We start from the raw sequence: 14,694 nt of genomic DNA, 5'->3' as shown, positions 1-14,694 counted from the left end.
AGTCGACTACTCTATTGATACCGCCAATAAAACGTAAAACCTTGTGAAACGGTGACAAACAGAAACCATTAGCAACGGAAGCGTTACCATTGAAATGGTCATGGAAAGCTATGGTTTCCGTTCGTGGGTTCCCCTGATGGAAAGGTCTGACGGAACCCATGAACGGAACCACGACGCAGGTGAGAACGAAGCCTAATTATTACTGTATGATCTTTACGGATGGTGGAGGGTACTATTTTTTTGGGGTATAAGCAACTCCCAGTATATGATTACCATTATTCAGGTCATACTGGAAGCTGCTAACCTGACTTTGCAAATGATCTCTGTACTGAAATGTATTTGTACTGAGCTTTGTTCTGGTGTTGTATTCATGTACTGAGCTTGGTTCTGGTGCTGTATATATATATATATATATATATATATATATATATTATGCTTTGTTCTGGCACTGTATATATGTAATGAGCTTGGTTCTGGTGTTGTATATATGTACTGAGCTTGGTTTTGGCGCTGTATATGTGTACTGAGCTTTGTTCTGGTGCTGTATATATGTATTGAGCTTGTTTTGGTGCTCCATATATGTAATGAGCTTGGTTCTTGTGTATAGAACTATATTGCTTGTAAAATGTACTAATGTTTTTATGCTTGAGTTACATAAACAAAAATGTGGAAAAGAAATGACACGTCATTGATTAGTAGAGAAAACAAACATGGCGAGGAGGAAGGAGCTGTCGGGAAAGAGGTTGGGGTGGGGGCGCCAAACAGAAACTTTGCTATGCCTCTGTTTAAAGTATTCCTTCCATTTTCTTAGTAGAACTTGATAGACATGTGGCTTTTTTCAACCATACTATACAGCTATGTGTTACCTAAAAACAAGTATGATGGTAACAGAAAGCCATTGGTTCAAAGGGTTTAGATTACTGACAAATACCTCCTTTGCAGAACCTTTGCCATCTATTTTGAGGAAGTTCCCTTTAGGGAAAATCCTACTATGGTGTTATATTTTCCGTGTCCCAGCCAAACATATCACCATCATCACAGACTAGGATTCTTTACTGTGAGAGCAGTGAGACTATGGAAGTCTCTACCACAGGATGTTGGGATGGTTGATTGTTTGAACATGTTCAAGAAGGGCCTTGATGCCTTTCTTGAAAAACATAATATTACAAGTTTTGAATACTAGATTCTGGTGATGGGGCGTTGATCCAGGGATTTATTCTGATTTCCATATTTGAAGTCAGGGAGGAATTTTTACCCTAAAGAGGAAATTGGCATCAATGTCATGATGGTTTTGCCTTCCTCTGGATTAACATGGTAGGATTATAGATTGGACTTCTTACTTTTTTCAACCTTATCAACTATTTAACTTGTACACTATCAGTGTGTTTTTCTTATATATGTTTTCTCACATTTCTACACTTCACATTTGCATCCATAAATTGAGAGAGAACCAATAGAATATTCCTAATTTACAAGGTAAAAGATTTTAGAAGCTTTCAGAGGACGCTCGCGTTAAAGGAATTAGTATATTGGTATCTATATTTTATGTCATTTTGTAGTATGCATAAGTGATGAATGAGAACACATTTTAGTAGCCATGGTGAGTATCACAATTATACTTTTTTCATAATAGTTCTATACCTGTATAGTTAGGTGGACAAAGGCAGACGTAATTGTTGATTCCATCTATGCAGGTAGCATTGTTCTCACAGTCATTATCTTCACAGTCATCTGGATTTAGCTCACACTTATCACCTTCAAATCCCAATGGACAAGAACAACTATAAAATAGATGAAAAGAATCATAAAATCACATGGCACAACATAGAAAATAGACTTCATATCTTCATGATTAAGGGACAGATAAAGTGTTTTTGTAAATGGTCCACACTGTCCACACTCAAAATGCTCATGCTGGGTGGCTCATCTTTAGACACTTCTGTCATTTTTTTTACCACCTACCTCTTGGTTGGCTTAATTTTAGACCACTTTTGTTTTGCGGCATCTTAAGCCGTTATCCCCTTTTTAGATGAGTTACAAAACGTACCTATAAACGTTATAAATGTGGTGCACGGCATGTCCCCTTATAACATTTTCACATCTAACCTGCCCATTCGATAGAATATGTTACCATGTTTAGGAAACATTTGCTTACATGGGAGGGAATAAAAAGACTGCAGTGATTACTATTGACTGTAGACGTTGTAAGATCTTAGCCATTGCTACCAACAAGAATTTCTTAACAAATTAATTCCTTTTTCATGCTTACATTCTTGTTTACCATATTGCGGTTACAGCGCTTTAAAGCTAAGGGGATAGACTTGCTTTTATTTATGAAGCAGTAACTGGGTTTCCTTTAAATACACCGGTAGTGAAGGTGTGAAGTGTGATTTATTGTCTTCCATTAGCGCTCTTGTTACTATCAGTTTTTGCTAAATGATCTCATTTACTTTCTGGTAAGCAGAAAAGTCTGTATAGATTTCCTTGTGCAGGTATTTCTCTGGTGTCCAGGAGTGATTAACATCTACAAGCCGCATAGTTCAATTGCTCTGAGCACGTTTCACAAAGTTTACAATGTTGCATAAGGTGTTTTAAAGCTTTAGTGAAATGGATTTCTTGCCAACATGTTGCATTGATTTCCAAGGACTAAAAAGACACAATTTTTCACAAGAACACACATTTCCTACTATCCTATCACTTTATTCATGCATGGGTTCTGTTATTTTAGGTTTTTGTTGCTTTTACCTGGGAGTATACTGTAGCATAGCCTGCTGCGTTATTCAACCAAGCAAAAAAGATAACACATTCATAACCCAAACAGTAAGTAGTTGAATAGGTGAAGATTTTTCTATTTTAAGCACCAATATCAAGTTTGCTATATTCTTAAATTACCAGGTAAACCTTTATGCTGCCAACTAGAGAAGTACAGATGAACATTAAATGCCCAAACAGGAAAATCTGAGTTGTGTCCCATTAACAATGTCTAGACATGAAACCTGAAGAATTCATTTTTTCCAACATTTTGTATTTTGAACACATCACTTATTCAGAAATAAATGTAAATAGATATCTCTTATTGTTCTATGCACTCTGGTGTCATAATTCAATTCCAGTCAGAATCATTTAGACATTTTCAATATATGACCTGTTACCTGAGGACCAGGGACAAGAAACCTAGAATTAGGAAAGTGATGCCCTTTTGGATTTTAGAAAACAAATCAAATATCTGATGAACCAAAGAACCAAAAGGTAGAAAGAGTGTTTTACAATGGGGGCTCCAGAAATCCTGCTGTGAGTTATTACAGATAGGTATGCTTAAAGCTATTATTCAGTACACATTCATTTCAACAGGTCACATAGACACTTGGATATGAAATGTCACTCCACATGGTTATGAATGGCAACTGGCTTATTTCCAGGACAACCAGGGGCTATGTCTAATGATACAACCAGCTAAGTGGCAATACTGGATTCACTAATGTGTATCTGCTAACTAATGATTCGTTAATGAGGCAGCCTTCAGTTCATAGCTGATATGGGAATATATTCTCAAAAGCACTTTACTGTTCATACACATCTTGTACATAAAACAGAAGATCAAATTCAAACAGTCCAGACATGGCTAAATTACCTGAATCCATCTTTATTGGCGTCACTGGTATGGCAGGTTCCTCCATTCTGGCATGGATTCTGAATGCAACCATTGATGGGGTTGTCACAGTCTCGGCCCTTTAAATGGAAAAAAAGTGGACTGTAATTTGAAATGTGTTTAATGATGATTATTTCGTTTTTGAAAATGGGAAAACAGATGTTCATGCATACACATAAGTTTTCTGGTTAATGCTAGTAATTGGCCATTATATAACTATGGCTGTGTGAAGGGAAGCAGGTGATTTGAGTTCTGTAACAGAAAAACATAATTCAATTCAAGACTAGCCTTTGTTTCCCACCATGCTGCACCTTTCTACTATTCTGTTCTCATCTCAATCGATAGATCTATCCATGCTTTTCGTTCTTCCAATGACCTACGTATATCATCCTCCCTCATCACATCTTCCTATTCCCATCTCCAGGATATTGCATCTCTTGCACTGCATATGCCTTGAAAACTAAAAGGGGGAACTGTGTGGCACTATATACAAAGGGGGACTGTGTGGCACTATATACAAGGGGGGACTGTGTGGCACTATACACAAGGGGGGCTGTGTGGCACTATATACATGGGGGTCTGTGTGGAACTACATACAAGGGGGGCTGTGTGGCACTATATACAAGGGGGTGCTGTGTGGCACTACATACAAGGGGGTGCTGTGTGGCACTACATACAAGGGAGAGGGGGACTGTGTGGCACTACATAAAAGGGAGGAGGCTGTGTGGCACTACATACAAGGGGGGGCTGTCTGGCACTATATACAAGGGAGAGGGGCTATGTGGCACTATATACAAGAGAGTAGGTATGCATGATGCATCGAAACTTCAATACAGTTTCGATGCCTTGTACCCTCAAACGGTTCTGTAAAGGATCTGCCAGGCACAACTTCTGTGTATACGCCCATAGGTAATCAGTCTGCACCTGAGTCTATGTCTCTGAGACTGACTCCATCTTCCACCACTCAGGATGGCAGGCTTAGGAGTGGGAGAGCTTATCACAGCCTGGCCAGAGGGAGCTAGCTGCCGCCCTCTGTCTATTTATACCTGCCTTTCCTGTTCCTCCTTTGCTTGTGATACTTCTCGTGTGGTTTCGTGGCTCAATTACAGCTTCTAACTATTTGATCCTGCTCTATACTGACCCTGGCTTACGGACTACTCTCCTGCTCTGCGTTTGGTACCTCGTGCACTCCTGGTTTGACTCGGCTCGTTCACCACTCTTGTTGCTCACGGTGTTGCCGTGGGCAACTGCCCCAATTCCCTTTGCTTTGTGGTCCCTTGTCTGTTTGTCTCGTGCACTTACTGAGCGTAGGGACCGCCGCCAAGTTGTACCCCGTCGCCTAGGGTGGGTCGTTGCAAGTAGGCAGGGACAGAGTGGCGGGTAGATTAGGGCTCATTTGTCCGTTTCCCTACCCCCGGTATTACAGGTTCGATACCATTATTTCATGTATTTTGATACTAAGCGGCCGCACAGCTCAGTATTGTAACACATGAATGTATTATAGTGGGGATGCGGCTGTGTGATACTGCCATTGCCCCGCTCCTGAGTCCTGACAAGAGCGCGCTGTCAGCATGAGGTGATGCAGACGGTGCTGTACTAATGAGCGGCGGCACTAAACACCGAACATGGCGGGCGCACTGCAAAACACCCCCATGTTCTGTCTTCAGTGCCTGAACCGCCGCTCATTAGTGCAGCTCCGGCACCTCATGCTGACCACGTGTGCACTTATTGTCCGAATTACTATTACACAGACGCAGCCTCACTCTAACGGCGGAGATAAGGGAAAACTCTCATCTCCGCCATTATTCCCCTTAATGCTGCGATCAAAGCTGACCGCAACATTCAAGGTGAAAATCAGAAGGGGGATGCCCCTTGGATCGAGTCAAAGGCAATCCCTATGACGCGATTAAGGGACATACCATATATGGGCAGGCAGCTAACAACTGCCTGTGTACTATCCATACACAGGCTAATGTACTGGTAATGCCAGTACATTAAAGCTTAAAAATAAAGTAATGTTAAATTTAAAAGAAAATACACATACACCTTTTTTACAATAAATATTAAAATAAGTCTCAATACATAAAATATACACATTCGGTATTGGCGCGGCCGTAATAAACTGCACAACAATTTTTTGCGTCATTTATGATGTGTACGCTGTAAAAAAATAAAATAAAAACGTCTTTCTTTCACTTATTGTGAGGTACGAGGTGTGATGAATGTAACCTCCATGTGCCTCACATCAATAGTAATTAACCCCATCATGTACGTTACACATTACTCATTATGACTGAGAAACATGATGGGGTTAATTACTATTAATGTGAGGAACATTCAAAATTCATCAGACCTCGTGCCTCACAACATAAAATGGAAGAACTTTTTTTTATTTTTATTACCATTGGGAAAGTATCGTTTTGATATCGAAACCACAAAACTACAAAAAGTATCGGTACCAAAGTCCAAATTCTGGTATTGTGACAACCCTACAAGAGAGAGGGGGGCTGTGTGGCACTATATACAAGGGGGGCTGTGTGGCACTATATACAAGGGGGCTGTGTGGCACTATACACAAGGTGGAGGGCTGTATGTGGCGCTATCTACAGGGTTCTGTGTGTGGCGCTGTCTACAAGGCATGCTGTGGTGCTATATACAGAGGGCACAAAGGGGGCATTATTACTGTGGGGGCACGGTTACAGATGGGGCACTTATTGTGTCGATCATTATTACCATCTGGGTCACTGTGGATTACGAGTTTGTTTAGAGGATGGGGTATAGGTGTGGAGGGTGCTGGAATAGCAGGAAACCAACATGCCTGTGTGTCAAATTTGGCAGAGGCGAGTCGTGGCTGGAATGAGTCGTCACAGTGGTCTGGGATGGATGGAGAAAGAAAGGGAATGTGAACTACTCTAATCAGAGAAGACATCACCTGTGAGTCACTAGATAGAAATGTGCTGTAGTCACTTATATCATCTGCAGAGCTCCTGTGTATAACTGAAATCTACCACTATATGGTGGTAATATTATATGGTCTGCAGAGCTCCTTTGTATAACTAGCATCTACCAATGTATGGTCACTATATTGTGTTAATATTGGTTTTTGTATAGTGGTTTTTATTCAGTAACAGTATGGGGGTATTATTTAGTCACTATGTGGCTATGGTTTGGTGGTATTATTCAGTAATAATAATAATTTTATTTCTATAGCGCCAACATATTACGCAGCACTTTACAATTTTGAGGGAACATAAACAGACAATATCAGACATTACACAGTTAATTTACAATTCAAACAGGAGGATTGAGTACTCTGCTCGCAAGATCTTACAACCTATGAGGAAATAAGGGAGACACAAAGTGCAAAAGTGTTTACAGTATAGGGGTATTATTCAGTCACTATGTGGTTATAAAGTGTAGGTATTATTCACTAACAGTATAGGGGTATTATACAGTCTTTATGTGGTTATAGTGTGGAGGTATTATTCAGTAACAGTATAGGGGTATTATTCAGTCTTTATGTGGTTATAGTGTGGAGGTATTATTCAGTAACAGTATAGGGGTATTATTCAGTATCTATGTGGTTATGGTGTGGCAGTATTGTTTGGACCTTATATTGTGTTACTATTAGTAATATTGGTCTTATAACAGTGAGTTGAGTTCAGTAACAGTATGCAGGTAATATTTCATCTGGTATAGTGGTATGATGTAATAACTGTATATGTATATAGATAATTTTTTTGTGAGAGGTGGACATATGCTTTGGGGCATGCAACACTCCTGGACATGCTAGAAATCAGTGATGCAGTTCTCTGCACACCGCCTTCTGAATTAACTGCATTATTGATACAGTAATTCAGCATTTGGGGCCCCACTTGCCCATGGCCACTCTTTGTCTAAAACCGGCCCTGATAACAGCGACCAGAGCTTAAAGGGAACCTGTCACCAGCATTTTAGCTATAAAGCCAGCAATACCTGGTGAAAGTGGGTGAAAAATCATTGTCATCTAAGCTATAAATATGTTCTAAGTAAGCTCTGTAACTTTAGTATTCAGTTTTTCAGTGGTCCCACACCGTATGCAAATGAGCAGAAAAGAGTCAAATCTTCATCTGAAAAGAGTCAGGTTTTCATTCCTCCAGCATCTCAGAGTGGACTCCACCTCCTTCTTTTTGATTGACAGCTCCTTAGCCAGTCAGGGCCGGACAGGTGGTGGCAGTGGGCGTGGTTAAGAAGCTGCATCCCAGAGGGAAAAATAATTACCATAAAAGGCGGGAAAAGTTTAAACGACTATATTTATTGACAGAGGAGGACTTCAGGAAAGAAGAGAACAGGAATGAACTCTGGACAGCTGCGGCCATTGAGGGGTCAGGTGAGTTTAACAGGTAAGATGTTGATGACAGGATCCCTTTAAAGTGGATCCATCAGCTTTTTATTCTGCCCTGTCTGAGCGCAGCATAAAGAAGTGACAGACAAGCTGATTTCATCGGGCTGTCACTTAATTGTTATAGTGCAACAGTTTAAGAGAACTTACATCTTAAGAGCATGTGGCCAGCGCTGCAGGCCACGAGTCCTATGATATTCATGCTGTATTCCCACTCTCCAGCCGCTGATTGACAGATTTTTCCCTATTACAGTGCATAGGAAGAAATATGTCAATCAGTGGCGGAAGGGCAGGGGGAAGCGTGAATATCATGAATATCTTTGGACTGGCCTGCAGCTCTTGTCGCGTGCTGCTAAGATAAGATGTAAGTTACAAAACAACCATCTATAGGGTGTATTTGTACATTTCCCCAGTGTTTCACTGAATATCAACAACATCGCATCAAGGGGGTGAAAAAAAACCGTAATAAAATGTAACTATTAATTCATAATGCATATAATAGAGACCAAAAAAATAATCACAGTAAAAACGCATATGCGCAAAAGTATTTCCATATAAGTGGGGTGGAACGCCCACTTGAACAATGGCGATAGCCATGATGTCAGTGTTTAAACATCATGTTAAAGGAACAGTGTCATGGCAAATAATTTTTTTTATATGTTAAAGATGTTAGTGCTTTAATAAAAACGTTTTTATTCATTTGTGTGTTTGTGTTTTACTTTTTCTTATTTTTACACTTTTTCTTCCCTATGGGGGCTGCCATTTTTTGTTCCATTTCTGTGTGTGTCGATTAACGACACACACAGACATGGAGTACGGCAGCCACAGTCCCATAGGGACTGCGAACGGCTCCCGTCCCATTGACTGCCGTGTACGGCGTCTGTGTGGGAACTGCGCATGCGCCGCTCCCACACAGTCCTATTCGAAATTGGCGCCGTCCGGCGCCATTTTCCTGTGGACCGGAAGTCGCGGCCGGACAGTAATATTACTACTTCCGGTCGCGGCTTCCGGACTTGTGCACATGGAACAGCGGCAGCAAAGGGAGCGGACGGGCCGGAGGGAGCCGCGGCGGCAGGAGCAGGTAAGAGATTTCAATGTATGTTAGTGTTTGTGTGTGTTTACTACTGTATGTAAACCTACTACACTGTGGGTTACCTCAAAAAATGGCGACACACAGTGTAGGAGGTTAAACCTTTCAAACCCCTCGTTTATCCCGGCACTAGCCAGGATAAAGGAGGGGGGGATGCTGAGAGCTCACTAGAGCGAGGGCTTTTAACCCAATGTTGCAATGCTGCAATTTTGGGAACTAGCTCCATCTAGTGACCAAAAATGGGTAGTATTATAAATTAGAATTAATTTATAATATTTCCTGACTATTTCCTGACTCGTGAAAAAAATAAAAAAAATTTGAACCATGTTTAATCACCCACACACTAAATGTTTAATTTTTAAAAAAAAAACATGTTTTTCTGGCAACACATTCCCTTTAAAGAAGGAAATGGAACAGTCTTACTAAATCCTGCAGATCGCCTGGTTGGTGGAACATTCTGGTGTTGCAGCTAGAAGGGGACATTACTATTTCCCTATTGAGCTAATTTATATGCTCATTACTCTAAGCTCCCTGACAATGCTATGATATGGTATCGCTGTAATCGTATCGACCCGCAGAATAAAGTAAAATTGTCATTTATAGCCCAGGGTGAACGCCTTAAAAAAAAAAAGAACAAAAAACATTGTCAGAATTGATGGTTTTTGGTCACCTTGCTTGCCAAAAAATGGAATAAAAAGTTATATCAAAAAAAATTCTGGTACTCCAAAATGGTACCAATGAAAACTACAGATTGTCCCGCAAAGAATAAGCCCTCACACAGCTCCGGTGGATAAAATATAAAAAAGTTCTGGCTCTCAGAATATGGCGATGCAAAATGTGCAATGTTCCAAAAGCGGATAAGATTGGGCGCCATTTATCAGTGCGACACCGGCCACATATCTATGATTATTTATTTACCGCATTATTATACCCTCTTATTATGCCCTGATGTTCTCCGCGCAGATTACATATGCCCCCACATTATAAACTGAAATACCAGTAAAACACCAAACAGAACTAACAAGCTAAATCTGCGCACCAAATGCCGCTCCCTCCCTTCTGAGCCCTACAGCGTGCCCAAACAGCAGTCTACGTCCACTAATATGGCATCACCGTATTTGTCTTTAGTGGCACAAACTGGGCATAAGTGGAAAATTGTAATTTTCACTCTGCACCATCCGCTGCACATTAACCCCTTCGCGCACCACGACATAGCATGTCGTAGTGTGGGGGGTGATGTATGGAATTTAAAACTGCAAAATCGTTTTTTGGTCACCTTGGCTCTAACAAAAAATCTAATTAAAAGTGCTCAAAAAGATGTATGTACCAAAAAATGGTACAAATAAAAATGACCGCTCGTCCCTCAATAAATAAGCCCTCACACCACTCTATGGACGGAAAAATAAAAAAGTTATGGCTCTTGGAAAGCGATGAGAGAAAAACGAAAATAAAAAAATGGCTCAGTCCGGAAAGGGTTAATTACTTTCTAATGAAAAAACATTTATGACCATATCTGGGATATTGCCATACTCGGGAGAAATTGCTTTACAAATGTTGGACGGCTTTTTTCTCCAATATCCTGTGTGAAATTAAAAAAATTCAACATTTTAGTGGAAGATATGTGGATATTCATTTTCACGGCCTAATTCTAATAAATCCTGCAAAAGATTTGTGGGGTCTAAATGCTCACTATACCCCTAGATAGATTATTTAAGTGGTGTAATTTCCACAATGGGGGTCACTTTTGAGGGGTTTCCACTGTTTTGGCCTCTCAGGGGCTTTGCAAATGTGACATGGCACCCAAAAACCATTTCAGCAAAATTTGAGCTCCAAAAGCCAAATAGCGCTCCTTCCCTTCTAAGCCCTGCTGTGGGTCCAAACAGCAGTTTATTACCACATATGGCATATTTCCATAATCGGGAGAAATTGTTTTACAAATGTTGGGGTGCTTTTTCTCCTTTATTCCTTGTAAAAATTAAAAATGGCTACCTTTTTCAGAAAAAAAGTAGATTTTTACATTTACAAATTACTTCCAATGAATTCAGCAAAACAACTGTAGGGTCAAAATGCTAACTTTACCCCTAGAAAAATTCCTTGATGAGTGTAGTTTCCGAAATGGGGTCACTTTTCGGGGGTTTCCACTATTTTGTTCCCTCCAGTGCATTGCAAACGCAACACGGCACTGAAAACTATTCCAGCAAAATCAGAATTTCAAAATCCAAATGGTGCTCCTTCCCTTCTGAGTCCTGCTGTGGGTCCAAACAGCAGTTTGTTTGTTTTTTTTTACCACATATGGGGTATTGCTATAATCGGGAGAAATTGATTTACATATGTTGGGGTGTTTTTTCTCTTTTATTCATTGAAAAAATTAAAAAATTCTAAGTTTTTTCAGAAAAAAAAGTAGATTTTCACATACTAATTCAAATAAATTTATCAAAAAGACTGTGGGTTCAAAATGCTAACTATACCCCTAAATAAATTCCCTGAGGGGTGTAGTTTCCAAAATGAGGTCACTTTTGGCGGTCTTTATTGTTTTGGCCCCACAAGACCTCTTCAAACAAAGGAGGCCACAAAATCCACCAGGTTCTCCTTTGCTTCTGAGGCCTGTATTTCAGTAAATTAGCGCACTAGGGTCACATGTGGGATATTTCTAAAAACTGCAGAATCTGGGCAATAAATAATGAGTTACATTTCTCGGGTAAAACTTTCTGTGGTATAGAAAAAAATGTATTACAAATGAATTTTGGCAAAAAAAAAAGAAATTTGTAAATATCACCTCTACTTTGCTTTAATTCCTGTGAAACGCCTAAAGAGTTAAAACACTTTCTGAATTCTGTTTTGAATACTTTGAGGGGTGAAGTTTTCAAAATTGGGTGATTTATGGGGACTTTCTAATATATAAGGCCCTCAAAGCCACTTCCAATCTGAACTGGTCCTTGTAAAAATAGCCTTTTGAAATTTTCTTAAAAATATGAGAAATCGCTGCTAAACTTCTAAGTCTTGTAACGTCCTAGAAAAATAAAAGAATTTTCAAAAAATGATGCAAACACAAAGTAGACATATGGGAAATGTAAAGTAGTAACTATGTTGTGTGGTATTACTATCTGTTTTACAAGTAGATACATTTAAATTTAGAAAAATGCTAATTTTTGCAAATTTTCTCCAAATCTTGGTGTTTTCTACAAATAAATATTGAATTTATCGACCAAATTTTTTCACTAACATTAAGTACAATATGTCACGAGAAAACAATCTCAATCGCTTGGATAGGTAAAAGCATTCCCAAGTTATTACCACATAAAGTGACACGTCATATTTGAAAAATCGTCTTCGTCCTGAAGGCCAAAACAGGCTCAGTCCTGAAGGGGTTAATTTAAAGATTCAAAATGTCTCTCTTTGTGAGACCTTTTTGACCTAGTTCTCCTCTCTACCTGATGATCTCACTACTTCAATCCCCATAAATCGAGAACTGTTAGAGTTGCCATCGTGTAAGCGGTTTACCCGTTTGGCCAGTGTGGTGTCTTTTACCTTTGAGATGTCCTCATCAATTCTTCTGTGGAATTCTCGGATGGACTTATCAATGTATTCCATGCCACATGAGCACGTGGCCTTACAGAATACCCACCGAGTGTGGCAATTGACAAAGTCATATATCTCAAATTGCTCTTTTGTGATGCTATTGGTGAAACTATTTGTAAATTTACAGGCGATGCAACCAGTGTACCGAGTGCCCCTTTTGATTTTTTCTGCAGCCAAGTCCCTTCGGTTGCCGGTGGTTGAAAATGGCTGTAAACCAACCTGTCCGTTAAGCTTCTTCCCTGTCTGTATGTCACCTGTGGGGCAGTACCAATGACATTTGAAATGTCAGTGTCCATTTTTAATATGTTCCAATGATGCATTAGAATCTCACTTGTTTTGCTGCTCCATCAAATGTCCCTATCAACCTAAATATTGTTTCTTTCTCCTCCCTTTTGGGGCCCCTAAGGTTGTGTTCATTCGCTTTTTAGTGCATATTGGTAAGCCTTTGTCAGAACGTGATCTGGCAAGCCACTTCACAGAAAATACATAGTCTTAGATCCCTAGCTTGTAGTACAAAGTATTTTTTGCCCAAACAGTTCCTCCTCAGTTTAAGGTACTGACCTTGAGGAATCTCTTTCTTAAGGGGAAAATGGTGACCTTTTCCCCAATCTCAACAAAGAGATTGAGGAGGTGGGTTTATGATAAATTTTCTCGTCCAGTTCTCTACTTGGTGTTTTCTTGATACTTGATGAATAGTAAGAAGTCTAAACGAATTTCCAAAGTGAAATTGAGACTAATGGGATTTTTATTGTGCTGCTCAACAAATACAGCAAAAGGACTGATTTGTGCTTGTCCAGATTTTTTCACACACCAGCCCAGGAGCAGAATGGCATATGGAAAGGCACATATACTCCCCACTGCTGTACACCTGGCCTAGTGGTAAAAACAATTATTGAAAAGAAAAAAGTTATGCGTTAGAGTAAACTCTAGCAGGCAGAGGATAAATTGGCTGTGGTCACCCTTTTGCGCTAAAAAAAAATGCTCTGCAGCCCTATGGACAAAGTCATGGGGAATCGAGGAATAAAGCACCTCTTCGTCAATGGACGCCAAGCAGGCACCCCTGTCTACTGAGTTTCCCTCCAGTTTACGGAGTAGGTCCCCGGAAATCCCGCATTAGGGTAAAGCCATGATTTGGGCCAAGATTTAGTCGATATACAGCAGCAGATTCTGATACAGGTCCCCCACCCCTAATACAATAGGTCTACCCTTAAGGGGGCCTGTGCCCTTATGGATCGTGGGGAGAGTGTAAAACATCGCAATTATTGGATGTGATTGGAAAAATCTAATTTCTCTGCACAGGCCAAATTATCTTCTTTTGCATCTGTCAGAAGTAATTTCAACTCCCTATGATATGCGACAGAGGCCTCTGATGGCAAAACTTCGTAGCCATCTTGATGATTTAGAATTCCCTCACACATCTTCTGGTACAACTTGGGAGTCCAACCGTGTTACCCTCCTTGTCAGAGGGCTTAAGAACAATACAGCTATCTTTCTCCAAGGTTTTTATAGCATCCAATTCTGCCTTGCTACAATTTCCACGGTCCTGCTGGCTGCCAAGGGTCTCCAAATCTTTCATATTCGAATTAACAAAAACATCAGTGCAAATGATGTCTCCAGCTAAAGGCAAAGGTATCTTTCTGGAATGTGCTACCCCAGACAATCAGATTAATTCCCAATATCCACAGTTTTAAACGTGCCCTGAAAACACATCTATTTAGACAGGCCTATAAAATTCCCTATTCTGACTCCTTTTCATGGCCCTCCATTTAGATTAGTCATCAGAATAAGATTCCCTCACACTCCTTCTCTTCATGTCCGTCATACACGGATACTGGCTGGTGACCGGCTCATGCAGCTTTATGTTACCATCGCATGTGTATAAAAATGGCCGGACCATTGTACAGAACAAACACTATTACACTTTGTGTCTCCCTTATGTCCTCATAGATTGTAAGCTCTTGCGAGCAGGGTCCTCACTCCCCAGGTTTGAATTGT

The 14,694-nt window shown here is 40.2% G+C and overlaps 1 protein-coding gene across 1 annotated transcript in view; it reads right to left on the bottom strand.

The window, feature by feature from the left end:
• SLIT3 (slit guidance ligand 3) overlaps positions 1-14,694 on the bottom strand; it is a 761,836-nt gene that overhangs the window by 54,947 nt on the left and 692,195 nt on the right. The window contains exons 27-28 of the mRNA XM_075856411.1: positions 3,632-3,729; positions 1,642-1,781 (exon numbers count right to left, since the gene is read on the bottom strand). Coding sequence (XP_075712526.1) covers positions 1,642-1,781; positions 3,632-3,729 — 238 coding nt within the window. The remainder of the gene's footprint in view (positions 1-1,641; positions 1,782-3,631; positions 3,730-14,694) is intronic.

The sequence above is a fragment of the Rhinoderma darwinii genome, chromosome 3, assembly GCF_050947455.1.
Source record: "Rhinoderma darwinii isolate aRhiDar2 chromosome 3, aRhiDar2.hap1, whole genome shotgun sequence".
Classification (NCBI taxonomy): Eukaryota; Metazoa; Chordata; class Amphibia; order Anura; family Rhinodermatidae; genus Rhinoderma; species Rhinoderma darwinii.
Note: the sequence above shows the minus strand (reverse complement) of the source record. Positions and strands in the feature narration are given on the sequence as shown.